The 13,469-nt window shown below is 38.6% G+C and overlaps 4 protein-coding genes across 6 annotated transcripts; 3 read left to right on the forward strand and 1 right to left on the reverse strand.

The window, feature by feature from the left end:
• The first annotated feature begins 504 nt into the window (after window positions 1–504).
• Window positions 505–5,052, forward strand: LOC113287029. Of its 3 annotated transcripts, XM_026535688.1 has the most exons (3): window positions 510–661; window positions 1,081–1,141; window positions 2,343–5,052. In XM_026535688.1, the coding sequence occupies exon 3, from the start codon at window positions 2,726–2,728 to the stop codon at window positions 4,631–4,633; it is 1,908 nt and encodes a 635-aa protein (XP_026391473.1). In that variant the 5' UTR covers window positions 510–661; window positions 1,081–1,141; window positions 2,343–2,725; the 3' UTR covers window positions 4,634–5,052. The 3 variants fall into 3 exon arrangements, with proteins under 3 accessions (XP_026391471.1, XP_026391473.1, XP_026391472.1); XM_026535686.1 differs by lacking the exon at window positions 1,081–1,141 and having other exon boundaries at window positions 505–661; XM_026535687.1 differs by lacking the exons at window positions 510–661; window positions 1,081–1,141 and adding an exon at window positions 1,178–1,287.
• Window positions 5,053–5,826: 774 nt separating this feature from the next.
• LOC113287030 (sphinganine C4-monooxygenase 1-like) lies at window positions 5,827–8,783 on the forward strand. The gene is made up of 2 exons (XM_026535689.1): window positions 5,827–6,379; window positions 7,755–8,783. The coding sequence occupies exons 1-2, from the start codon at window positions 6,149–6,151 to the stop codon at window positions 8,304–8,306; spliced, it is 783 nt and encodes a 260-aa protein (XP_026391474.1). The 5' UTR covers window positions 5,827–6,148; the 3' UTR covers window positions 8,307–8,783.
• Window positions 8,784–9,365: 582 nt separating this feature from the next.
• Window positions 9,366–10,181, forward strand: LOC113287032 (dirigent protein 2-like). Its single transcript, XM_026535691.1, has one exon. The coding sequence runs from the start codon at window positions 9,558–9,560 to the stop codon at window positions 10,128–10,130; it is 573 nt and encodes a 190-aa protein (XP_026391476.1). The 5' UTR covers window positions 9,366–9,557; the 3' UTR covers window positions 10,131–10,181.
• Window positions 10,182–10,242: 61 nt separating this feature from the next.
• On the reverse strand, window positions 10,243–12,127 carry LOC113287031 (exopolygalacturonase-like). The gene is made up of 4 exons (XM_026535690.1): window positions 11,569–12,127; window positions 11,187–11,476; window positions 10,869–11,094; window positions 10,243–10,778 (listed from the first exon to the last, which is right to left on the reverse strand). Exons 1-4 carry the CDS (start codon window positions 12,052–12,054, stop codon window positions 10,536–10,538), a joined length of 1,245 nt encoding a protein of 414 aa, XP_026391475.1. The 5' UTR covers window positions 12,055–12,127; the 3' UTR covers window positions 10,243–10,535.
• Between the last annotated feature and the right edge of the window lie 1,342 nt (window positions 12,128–13,469).

A 13,469-nucleotide genomic window follows, 5' to 3' on the forward strand; every position in this document is an offset into this window, starting at 1 on the left:
TACGGACCTAGTATGGACCTGTCCAAATGTTGGGTCGACAATCTGAGGCGTGCAAATTCAGATAACTGACTGCAAACACCTAAACCAGCATGCCAAACAAGACAAGTGAGAGTGTTGCTGAATTTTTCAGTATAGTAAACACCACAAAATTTGGTCGGCAAACGTACGTCATCCCACATAACAAATAATCAAACTTTACCTTGTCGGAAGTTTAACATCCGGTCGGAAACAAAAAACGGCCTAGGGATAGTTAAAAACGAGAACCTGTCAAGCACGCGCACAATACGGGCCCCAAGCCCAAACGGCTCAGCGCGTCACAGAAAAACAAACGAAGCCGTGTACATTAAATGATTAAAGAAAAAACAAGACGGCGTTAGCTAATGTCAGCTAAACTAATTTTTACTAAAATTATATTCCGTAACCTTGATATTTTCGTTAATTAAACATGAAGTCCCTCATTTAATTTCTTTTTATATATAGTTTCTTCCTCTCTGCCATTCTTTTTTAATCTTCTCCCTTTTTCATTTCTCTCTACTCTGTCTGTCTCTCTGCATCATTCATTCTTCCACTGATTGATTTCTTGCCTTTTTCGTAACTCCTGCTGATTCTTTAAGCTTCTTACAAAGTTGCTTTAAATGGCGACGCAATTCAGTTTTTTCAGGTACGCAGTTGGAGTTGGTTAGAGTTTTGTTGTCTTTCATTAATGGAAGAGATTAAGGTTTTTTGTAATTTTAGGGTTCACTTTTTTTTTTTCCATGTTATATTCTCTTTATTATGATGCTTTTATGCTTCATGAATATATTCTTTTTTAAGTCATTGTTTGATTTTAATTATATTGTTCTTTGATTTGATTTTGTTTCTTGTTTGATTCCTCTGAAATTGTATTGTTCTTTGAGTTCTTAAGATTATGTTAGTTCAATTATGAAAATCTCTGTTAGAGATTTTAATGGTTCCTCTGAAATTGTATTGAGAAATTTTAATGGTTTTACTTTGGTAATTGATTTGTTAGAGATATTATAAGTGATTAAACTACAGATCTGAAAAATGAGTGTTTCTCAGAAGGTTATTTTTGGAAACAAGGTTAAACTACAGTAAATGGCTCAAAATACTCAAAGGGATCTTATCAAGGAAGGAGAGAAAGGTTTGGTTTATAACAGAATTTGAATTTATGGGGTTTGGAGAGGTCTAATGAAAGTTGTATTTAGCTTTTGTTTCAGGTTTTTCGTTGAATTCGTTTTTGTGTATGATGCTTTAAAGTTGGATTTGTTGGATGTTCTTTTTCAAATTGTAAGGTTTTCTTATATATTTTTTATGATGATATGTTTAATCAAAAGCTTGAGCTCAAGTTGATCTTGAGAAATGGATATGTCCATGATTTTTATCTACTGAGGTGGATATTGATGTTTTCAGCGGCAAATAACTTTTATGTTGAATTTGTTTTTCTTTTTTAAGATTTAGATTTGTAGGTTTCTGAAAGAAACACAAATTAGAGTAGTAGTTGGTAGTATGGAAGGAAAACCGTAAAAGAAAAAAAAATCAGTTACTGATTTTTGATGCGGAATTTCATTTAATTCTTTGGAGGGATAAGTGGGTTGAGTTTGCTATCATAGTTATTGAAACAGTTAGTACATGCTCAATTTATTAGGTGGTCAGAAACACCATATACTGGTGGTGAAAAACGCCGTGTATGTATCAAATATCTAAGAGGTGTAGAAACGTTGTTTAGCTTCCCTGGTTATTTTTCAATGAATGCTCTAATTGTTAGACTTTGTATTGAGTAGCGGTGGATTACTGGGTGTATGATGATTCTATAGCTGTGTGCCTCATAGATCTGCCGTGCATCTTTGAATTTGTATGACATATTTAGGGAATCTATTGCTAGTTTTGTTCATTTAATGGATTGAGTTATCCAACTAGAGCATAAACGCTAAAAATGTCAGGTTATAGGTCTGGTTCTTGTAGGTTGTAGGTTTGTTTCTTGTAGGTTGTGTAGGTCTGGTTCACTAGTCAATAAGTTGTAGCAACCTTCTTGGTGTGCTTGTGTAGGACTTTTTTGATTGTGGGGGAATCACCTGTCAGTAGTCGGATAAATGTTGATTTTAATGTTCGGGGTAATTGTGGCTTTGATAATCTAGCTGTAACACTAACTGTTGCAAGAAGCTGACATGATTCTGGACAATAGATTGGCCGATAATGTCGTTGAATTAGCATCATCTCCCTCTTGTTATTAGATAAATATATTTTTATTTCGATTCTCAAATCTCTTAAGCATAAACAGCTAATGTTAAATGAGTTGAGTTGATTTTATTCTAAGTTCTTATTGATTGTTTTCTTTCTGTTAGGTTTAATGAAGCTTAGGGATTGTACGGCAAGTGGAAATTGATATTCTGCAGGTCTTCTCTGCGTGTCAAAGTGTTATGCTTCTAATAAACGTCTATTCGAGGAATGTGGTCGGATATTTTAGGAACTAAAGTGCACTGGTAACAGGTTCTCATCTTACCTGAACTGGATTCAGTAACAATGGACAGATCAGACACGTCTGGTTTCGTAAGCAGTGGCTCTGACATGTCATCTTTTGTTAGATTTTTCCCAGTATTCTCAATTTCCAGTTCCACTATATTTCTGCTAGAATCTTCTCTTCTTCTTCTCATCCGGTGTTAGTTTGCTAGCGCTCTCAAATCAAACTGCATCTAGTTTTTCACTGCATATACGTATTCTATACAAAATGCAACACAGCATGTCAGGTCTTTTCATTCCTAGCAATCGTGAACTTGGCCAGAGTGACCACTGTGGTGATACTGCTCTGCGCTTGGATTGTCTTGGCTATAGCACAAGCAAGATGAGTAGGTCTTCAAACTCTTGCGCTATTAATGATGCTCTTTCTGTCCAAGTTCCTGATGACACTTGTAGGTTAGTTCTTGGACTAGGTCCAACAGCGAGTTCATATTCTGGTGATTATTTTTCTATGGGGGTTAACAAAAGCAAGGAATCTTCCATCATATTTGGTGAAGGGTTGGCTTCTAATGGTGATCCTGGACTCTTGAAACTTGGCTTGTCTAGAGAGAGTGGAGATGTTTCCAGCGTGCATGGACCAATTTCTACATGGAATGATCTGAACACGCCCTTTGTGAGCCAAATATCTTTTGGCGAGAACAGAACGTCTATTCCGATTGTTGACGAGGGATCCACTTCGGCCAAGAAATCAGGTGGTTATATGCCATCTCTTCTCCTTGCTCCAAGGCTAGATAACAATAAAAGTTTGATGGAGACTGAGAAATTTTTGGATCTTAGCCCGATAACCAAGAAACGTCATCATCATTGTCTAGCTGAAGTGAGCCCTGAGCGCTCGGGAACAACAGATTACTCCATGGGTACAATCTCCGAGTCCGCAACTACCAGAACAACTACGGACCAGCGCAACCATCCGAAGAAATGTAAGTACGATGGGTGTTCAAAGGGTGCACGTGGTGCTTCTGGTCTCTGTATTGCACATGGAGGAGGTCAGAGATGTCAGAAACCAGGGTGCAACAAAGGTGCTGAAAGCCGAACTGCATACTGCAAAGCTCACGGGGGAGGAAGGAGGTGCCAAACTTTGGGTTGCACCAAAAGTGCTGAAGGAAAGACAGATTATTGCATAGCCCACGGAGGTGGGAGACGATGTGGACATTCGGGTTGCACCAAAGCAGCAAGGGGAAAGTCAGGTCTGTGCATCAGGCATGGTGGAGGCAAGAGATGCAAAGTGGAAGGATGTACCCGCAGTGCTGAGGGTCAGGCTGGATTATGCATCTCTCATGGTGGGGGCCGCCGGTGCCAGCATCCCGGTTGCACCAAAGGGGCTCAAGGTAGCACTATGCACTGTAAGGCTCATGGTGGGGGAAAGAGGTGTGTATTTCAAGGGTGTACAAAAGGTGCTGAAGGGAGCACACCACTCTGCAAAGGGCACGGTGGAGGAAAACGCTGCCTTTATGATGGTGGTGGTATCTGCCCGAAGAGTGTTCATGGGGGGACTGATTACTGTGTTGCCCATGGTGGAGGAAAACGTTGTGCTGTTGCGGGCTGTACAAAGAGTGCACGTGGCCGCACTGATTGCTGTGTTAAACACGGCGGTGGAAAACGTTGCCGGTTCGATAACTGCGGTAAAAGTGCTCAAGGGAGTACAGATTACTGCAAGGCTCACGGTGGAGGGAAAAGGTGCATGTGGGGACAAGGAGCTTGCGAGAAGTTTGCAAGAGGGAAAAGTGGGCTTTGTGCAGCACATGGCAGTTTGGTACAGGATAAGGATCCAGGAAAGAGCGGCATGATTGGTCCAGGACTCTTTCGTGGTCTTGTATCTGTTTCTACATTTGGTAGCAGCTCTTCTTCAGGCGTGAGTGCAGTTTCTGATTGTGTCGATACAGCAGAAAAGCCAGCAAAAAGACAACAGCAGTTTTTAATCCCGCCGCAGGTTTTGGTTCCTTTGTCAATGAAGTCGTCATCATCCTCTCCAGGTCTCTTGGGTGGTGCTGCAGGAGGCAATGGAGCTGGTGTGAACAACAACAACCTTATCAATCTAAGGATCCCAGAAGGAAGGGTCCATGGTGGAGGGCTCATGTCTTTTCTCGGTGGGAATGTTAACAATGTTCTGAACCTATGAAGAAAGTTCTCGCCGGTATGTAAATTTTTATCTGCATATTTGTGTGATTCCCAATTTTAAGATATCATTTCAAAAGGAAGGTATTATTAGTTAGTCCGGTGGAGGTCTATTTTGGATGTTCAAGACAGACCCACATTAGTGTTCTGTGTAATTTGTATCATGTATGCCGTGCAAGGGGTTCATTTGTAGAATATCTAGTGTTGGGTTTACTTATGTTGTTGCAAATTTCATCATTATTGAGAGAAGCAGAAAAAACACGAATACTACTCTGTTCTAAGCATTGTATTAGTAGTAGCTTTTCTATTTTTGGATTTCTCATTGTAATTGGGTTTATTCTGGTTTCTCGTCAATGTTTTAACTGTACATATCTTCTGTAAATAAAAAAGAGTTGCTCCAACTGCAACTCGATTTCAAGTTAATCGCGTTTTGCTGCTTTTTCTGCTGTTTAAATATTTTGTGATACATAATGCAACCCACTGTAAAACTGAAAGTTAGAACCTAATCTCTGTAAAAGCCTTCCTTCTCTTTAGCTCTTTCTGGCAATCCCCATGGTCAATAGCTTTTGTCCTTGTAAACTCTATTTTTTTGATCAGTAAAGAATTTGGCGCTATTCGAGCTCACTGGTATCATCATCCAGTAACTTGACCACTGTACTACAACGACACCGGCTCCATGGAAACTCTTTATTGAGTACATAACTAAAAATCTTAAGCTGAATCAGATGCATCACTGTTACATGCTTTGCATTTTAGGTGCAGCAGTAGTTGAGTTGAATGTTGCAGTTGATGACAAATTGGCATTGGCAATTTGGTAGCAAGGTCAACTGCTCAACTTTCAAGCAGGGTGTCAATGGAGTGTTAGCTTAAATAGTGGGAGTGTAGCAAAGGTGATGCGTGTACAGTTTAAGATCAAACACAAATTAGTGGCTCTTATCTGTCTCTGACTAACTGGTGCAGAATCAGGAGATTCACCATTGAAATCTCATGGATGCTAATAGGGGGTAATAATCGCTTGGGGGTGTATCATTCTATAGGTAAAGGATGTTATGTCTTATATGAAATTTGGTATACCCCAAATAAATTAGTACCCACCATTAACAATTGGAGTACAGACACATAGACACCACTACTGTTACTAATCTTCACTATATTCAGAGACAGCTAGAAAAGCAGCAACAAAACAAAAAATGAGACCATTTTTCCAATTCTACCCTTTTCTTACACAACAACAGAAATACACTGCCCCAAACCCTAAAAATTACAAAAATATCAGAAACTTTCATTTCCAAAAATTTCAATTTTTTTCCTTTCCATAAATGACATCTTAAAATCATCACCATTTTGACTGATCTAAAGGGGTTTTTGTGCTCTGGGGTTCTTTCAGAATTCAAAGTTACAAATGAGGCAATTGAGATCTACATCTGCAGTACAGTGGTGTAGACTTTTGTACCGATTTTGAAAGAAAAAAAAGGTATAATTTTTTATGATTTTTTGATTGAATTTGGATTACTGCAAGATGGTATTCTGGGAAGATTATTTGAGTGATGAAGTAATGGGTACATTTGCACCAATAGTATTGTATTGGATATATGCTGGGATTTATCAGTTATTACCACCATTAGATCAATATCGTTTACATACAAGAAAAGAGACTGATGAGAAGAATTGTGTTGCACTCTCTACTGTGATTAAAGGTGTTTTATTACAACAGCTTGCTCAAGCTACTGTTGCCCATGTACTCTTCTTGGTTAGTATTACTATTTCCAAACCCTAATTTTACTCTCATTTTGAATTTTATTGCATATATTGATGAGGATGCATTAAGATTTTGATACACCAAGTTTATACTGATACTAGGTTGACTCCATAGTTTGGGATTTGGTTAAATCTTTAAGGTTGTTTCTTTGTGTTAAGAAGGGTAGATGATAATGGATTTGTGGTTGTAGAGGTCATGCTAGGATATCCTTATTATCTTGTTGTCACAATTATCAATTGCAAGTACTGTGTGTTATTCGAGTTCTTGGTGACCACTGCTGCAAGTTATATCTTCTTGATTGTATTCGGACTTAGCTGTTGGGGTTTGATGATTTGTTGTCAGCATAAATTCCTCTCTGATGATTGCACTAGCATCACTCTCTTTGCCCCGTACTTATAATTTTTCCTTAGCATATATTTTTTTCCTTTTGCAGTAGGCTAGTATGAATGACTGATCCGTTTGCAAAATGGGACTTGCAAGTGTACCTAAAGTGCAGTAGCTAGTATGAATGCAAGCCTAGAAGCCGATGTGGCTGTGGCTTGCTTTGAATTGGATGTGTTTTTAATATCTTTATGAAGATTAAATTTTGCAAATTGCATATGCTGTGTTAGGGTGAGATTGGTTGTGTCTTTCAGTTAGGTGAACCATCGTCTAATCTGAGCAGGAAACAACAATTTGGTTCCATTCTCTATCAGGCAATCAGTTATGCCTATTTGATTAAACTGTAGTATGATGCAGTAATGTATAAATCCTAAATATCCATTTAGAATTTGGTATCAGAACTAGTGATTTGCTGATAGAAGTGTCAAATGCGCAATATTTTCTTGTAACCTGATAGCACCACTGATTTATTAGTTGATCTAGTTATTTTGATAATGTCAAACCCAAACCCAAGTGATAACTAACCGATTAGGAAAATGTCTCTGTCACCTCAGCATATATAGATCTGTGACAGGGGTGTGCATATTTCCATTGCACGGGGGTCTTATTTAAGGTAACCCACAACGAAGTGTTAAGGTGGGTTTCTTCTCTTAATCCAGAGTAGGTAGGTTGTTGTTTGATATGTTGAACTTATTTCAGCTAGATCCCAGTTCCTTAGTGACTAAAGCCATCTTGATATCTCATGGAGTTCAAATGTGAAAAGAGTACTGTTATGAAGGAAGCTTTATATTTGAGTTTGAATTGATCCTACATCTGCTTCAAAGAAGCTGTAAATTAAACTATTAGGTATCAGGAAAATGTCCAATCTTGCAGAGGTCCACTCGAAAAATTTTCACTTAGAAAATATGTCTATGATGTAAATATTTGTACAGATATTTCTCCGCTCTGATAGTAATCCTGTATTGAATTGGCTGTTTTTGTACAGATAACCTCTATGTTGAGCACATCTGAGGTTGTGGTTCAGCCTTCTCTTCCTATTCAGCTTTTGCAGATTTTTGTGGCCATGTTGGTCATGGATACATGGCAGTACTTTGTACACCGCTACATGCACCAAAACAAGTTCCTCTATCGACATGTTCACTCTCAACATCACAGACTGGTTGTTCCATATGCAATTGGGGCTCTTTATAACCACCCTCTAGAGGGGCTTTTGCTCGACACATTTGGTGGGGTCTTCTCATTCTTGATTTCAGGAATGACTGCACGGACAGCTGTGATCTTCTTCTGCCTTGCTGTGGTGAAAACTGTCGATGATCATTGTGGTCTCTGGCTGCCTGGTAACATCTTCCATCTTTTATTCCAGAACAACACTGCTTACCATGATATCCATCATCAATTACAGGGAACAAAATTTAATTATTCACAACCATTTTTCCCAATTTGGGATAAACTACTTGGGACCCACATGCCTTACAATCTTGTTAAGCGACCTGAAGGAGGCTTCCAGGCAAGGCCAATCAAAGATTACAAAGACTAGTAGTGATCTTTACTATTGATTTTGTGAACGTTTTTAGGGTCAGTCATTCTATCATCAGTTAAATTGCATACTGCTCAATAGAAGATCCAGTAATCTTCATTTGACATGACCCGAATCGGATATGGTGAGCTATGTTAGAATATTTATTGGGCCATCAACTTTCCAAAGATCCAAAACTTTTAAGAATTGGTTCTTTCTAGCAGTTGAGGTTTGGCAATTGATGTTGAACAATTAATTTATTCACCTGACAACATTGTTTCGTTCCTGGTTTTTCCCGTGTAAGCTGCCTATTGTATTTCATCAACCACCAAGGAATTGTGTATCTTCGTTACATCTGATCTGTGTGTATGTAGAATCGTTTCTTTTTCATGGTTTTGATAATGTGTAATTCTTGAATACTTCAACGGACATTGCCAGATTAAAATTATTCATGTATTCATGGTAGGTGCTTTCCTGTTGCCTAGCAATTTTTTCCGGCAATTTTTTCCTTTTTCTTTTTAGTAAACCAGATTGCAAGTTTCGCGAGTCTTCCATAGATTATGCAGTCTGTTCTCTTCCCCTAACTTCTGGTCCTGGTTTCTTGAAGTGTACTTATGAAATCTTGTTATGCAGCATGATGTTGTATTAGGCGCTAGGCGAGGCCTAGGTGCGCCCAAGGCGCCCAGAAAATTTTTTAGAAAAAAGAAATTTACTCACTTTTGCGCCTTGGGCGTTTTATTGTGTAGGCGCCCCTTGCACGACTCGTGCGCCTAGGGCGCGTTTCACAACTTCAATGCAGCAAGATGTCCTAAACTTTAAATCTGGTATTTTGTCCTACAACCACAAGTAGCCTCTTCGCGGAAAGCTATTTGTCGTGTATCGACATGAAAGCCCCTTCCTCCTTTGCTGAGTAAATCGGATTCAATTTGTCGACATCTACAATAATGCAATTCAATAATAATAATATAGCTGCAAATTTCTTGTATAACATGGCATATCCCATAACAGTTCTGATTAAAACTTGTAACACGCAACACTCGTGGCCATTTCTAAATTATGGTCAATTATACCAATTTTCCAGTTCCTTGATCTGACATATCCCTGTGATCGTGCAAGTCTTATTCACTAGTAGCTGTCCCCAAGTGCATAGCCATTCTCACATCTATTATTCTTATGTTCATCCAGCTATGAGCAGTTTATCTATATAAACTTGAAACAGATAGTCGCAAATAGTTCAGGAAAAAGCTAGAGAGAAATCATCAAAATATTATCATGGGTGTTATGAAGTATATCTCATCTGTTCTTGTTGTTGTTATGGTTATATCCATGACTCCTGCACAAGCTAGTAAGAAAAAGAGTTGGTGCAGTGAAACTGTTCCATACAAAATGGGTATGGAAAAGATGACAGAGTTACATTTTTACTTCCACGACAACATCACCGGCGACTATCCAACCACTTTCAAAATCGCTGAAGCACCCGGAGTATCAAATACTTCGTCGACGTTTTTCGGGGAATTGTACATGGCGGATGATCCATTAACGGTAGGACCTGACCCAAATTCCAGACTTATCGGTCGAGCTCAAGGTTTGTTTGGATTTTCTGCACAGAAGGATTTGTCTTTGATTATGGGAATAAGTCTTGTTTTTACAGGGAACAAGAAGTTTAATGGTTCTACTATCAGTATTTTTACTCGCAATCCCATCGCTAATACAGACCGTGAATTTGCGATTGTTGGTGGAACTGGGTATTTCAAATTTGCCCGGGGGTTTGTAACTGCAAAGACATACTGGGCTAGTGGTAAAAATGCTATCGTTGAATATACTTGTAATATTGTTCACTATTGATTTACGAAGCTGCTACACGGGGTCACCAAATCTATATAAAATAAAACAATCCCTGATTAGTAACCCCTGTAACAACCGTATTAGTTCCAGTTGTTGGAGAATGAGTCAGAAATGTTGCAATTGGCTTACTGAAGATCCAAAACTTTCATGAATTGTTTCTTCTTAGCAATTGATGTTTGCACACCTAAAATTACTCACCCGATATCATTAATTTGCTTCTGTTTTTTCTTGTGTAATAAGTTACAATGTTTTGTGTAATTGTTAAAGACACGACTTTCTCTAAGTTATCTTATAAATTTAATTAATGGCAACGCAGCAAGCATTTCTCATAAAAGACACCATCAATGGCAATGCAGCAGTAGAGGACTAACACCGCCTAGAAATGATGAAATATCATTTTTTTTTTTAAGCGACAGCCTTGCAAAGTGCAGGATAATTGATTCCTCGGAAACCAACTTTCGCGTTTGTACACACGGAAGATGATTCTGAGCCATGGTTAGCAGGACCAGTGTACTTCAAGTTGACGTTGAACAAGTCTACATTTTGGCAAGGAACCATTGGGCTGCATCCAATATTTATAGCAACATTTGAAACTGAGGTTCCATGAACGTTTATGAAGTGAACATCGCTAACGGCCACTCTAGAAGGCTGTCACGTCACAAACATAAACACACAATTCAGTATGTTGCGAGCAAATGAGTGAAGATTAATTAAGTCAATGATGGATCGGTTGTATACCTGTGAAACGCACTTCTTCTTGCTTCCGTAACACTGATCAATGATGATTGGGTTCTTGACATTGTTCATGATTATATCTTGGTAAATGAAGTGAGAAGCCTTGATTGCAGGTGAGGCAGGCCAGGTTTTGATTCGAAGACCGTTTTCGGTTCCACTCAAAGTACAGTTCCTCACAATAAGACCCCTCACATCCAGTTCATCTTGTTGTTTTCCAAGACTTCCAACGCTGTTCACAAAAAAAAATAAATTAATTAATTTGGATGAATCCGGATATTAGTAAGGTGATACAAGAAATTTTGTGGTTTTGCAGATTATTACCTAATTCCATGTCCTGGGCCACAGGTGACTTTGGAGACAGACACATTGGTGGAACCCTGGCCAACGGAGACGCAATCGTCACCAGTTGCAATAGTGCTTCTGGAAATTCTGATGTTGTTTGATGTACTAACATGAATTCCATCAGTGTTAGGGCTAGTCATTGGGGCAGTAATGTGCATGCTATGTATCTTAAAATCATCGCATTTGTAGAGTGACATGTGAAATCCTTGAGGGTTGAGAGAATTGAGTTGTCTAACGACTCCCTTGGTTACATGGCTGAATTTCAACCCCTTTGAAGAAAAAAAAAAGAAAAAGAGAGCATTAAATATCCGCAAAAAATATATACATCTTTGGAATGAATTTTTGTGCTATGTATACTTACAACAGCAAGAAGTTGGCAATCGGGATTCACGTGACAGTCGTTGTATTTCCATGTTTTGTCACCGCTACCATCAAAAGTTCCTCCGCCGGTAAGAACCAAGCCATTAATATTTTCGAATAGGATCCATTGGTTTTCTTCGTAATCACTTACCTGATCTGATCCTGTAACAATTCCTTGCACCTGAACAACAATGGGTGAGGTAGTGCATGGCCCCTGGAATACAACTGGGAGAAGTTTATAGTGTCCTGCTGGGACAAGAAGTCTGGCGTTGCCTCCGGGATGGTGGCATGCGGCCTGCCATGCTTGCACAAATGCCTCGGCGCAATCGTCGTGACCATTAGGCACAGCACCGTATTTTAAAACGTTAAAAACAGTAGGAGGAGGGCCGCCCGGATTGCTTCCAAAACCTAAGGCGTCGGCCACGTTAGAAAAAACTAAAGGTAGAAACAAGAGAATCACAGCGGCATTTATTCTAACGTTGGCCATTGTGACCCTGCAACCCGAGAATTGAAATGAGAAAATATAAAGAAAAACTCACAAAAGAGAAAAAAAAAAAAAGATCTTGTGAGTACCGTTGTTGTCTATCAATTTGATCATTTATAAATTCTCATTTTTTTGTTTTCCGTTAACAATGGGTCTGCCTATAATTATCACATTTGAATCTATAAATGGACACATTTGGTTATATCCCCTAAATATGGCTATCACCATGTCCAAACATTTTCCCTTGTTTTGTACCGTGCCCAAATTTAGCCAAAATTTAGTTCCTAATTATAGAACTACTCTCCTCAAAACTCTCTCATCCATGCCCATGGTCAATTATACAAGACCTAATTTAGTTTGGGACCTTACCTTAGGCCCTCAGCTAACAAGAAGCTAATTCATATACATAGTGAGGTACAATTAAGGCCCTTCTCTATGTATTTCTTGACATGGGATTTGAGTTTAACTTGAAATTCGATTACAAGTATTAATTAGACCACCAAAAAAGTTTCAAGCCTTTGCGACCAAATCATAAATCAGAAAAAAGAGAAATACCACCATAGACAAAATGTGTACATGGGGTCTTGAAGCGTTGCTTAGTGAGAAATTTATCCGAATTATTGGATGGTCAATAACGTGATGCCTTGAAATGCCATTGCTTGATGTACTTCATCAATAACTTTCAGTCATGATATCTCTTTAGGCGCTACCAAGTTTGTGCCGTTTTGTCCATAGAGTATCCTGTTTCTAGAATATGCCATCATTTGGTGTAGTTTGTCAATAATTTTCATGCATGATATCTCTTTAGGTGCTACCAAGATTGTGTCGTGTTGTCCATTTTCTTCATTCAGAAAAGTGAGTCCATCAAGAGTGCTTTGTTACACCCTATTTCAAATGAAGGTATTAAATCTCATTAATACTTATAAAGAAGTCATCCTTCACATGTATTCTCAGTATCACATCCACTCCATAGGGATGGACAGAGAATCAAATTCTATGATAGTATTTACCTTAACTCACCACAGAGTTGTTTCATTTGATACATCGATTTTAGGACCTCCAGTCAGCAAGGTTGAGTATCCTTCACGGTGTGTTTCTTTTATGAGCTTAGGTCTGGTCCCTCTGGATGCAATACTATCAATATCTTCGTACAGGTCTTGCATCAAAAGTTTCGCGATATTCTCTTTAGAATTCACACAATCCATAGAAATAATGACAACCGAGAGTATTTTTAGAGAATTATATATGTCCTTAACAAATATGTGTAAACTTCATATTATACATGTTGTTTTCAGGGATTGTTGTAACAACTTGACGATTAAATGTATACGTCTAGCTGGCACAGGCCTCTGCCAATGGGGGATATATTCTAAAAAGTATCTTAGCCACTCGACTTCCTCTCCTACTTTATATAATGC

This window comes from Papaver somniferum, chromosome 6 (assembly GCF_003573695.1).
Source record: "Papaver somniferum cultivar HN1 chromosome 6, ASM357369v1, whole genome shotgun sequence".
NCBI lineage: Eukaryota > Viridiplantae > Streptophyta > Magnoliopsida > Ranunculales > Papaveraceae > Papaver > Papaver somniferum.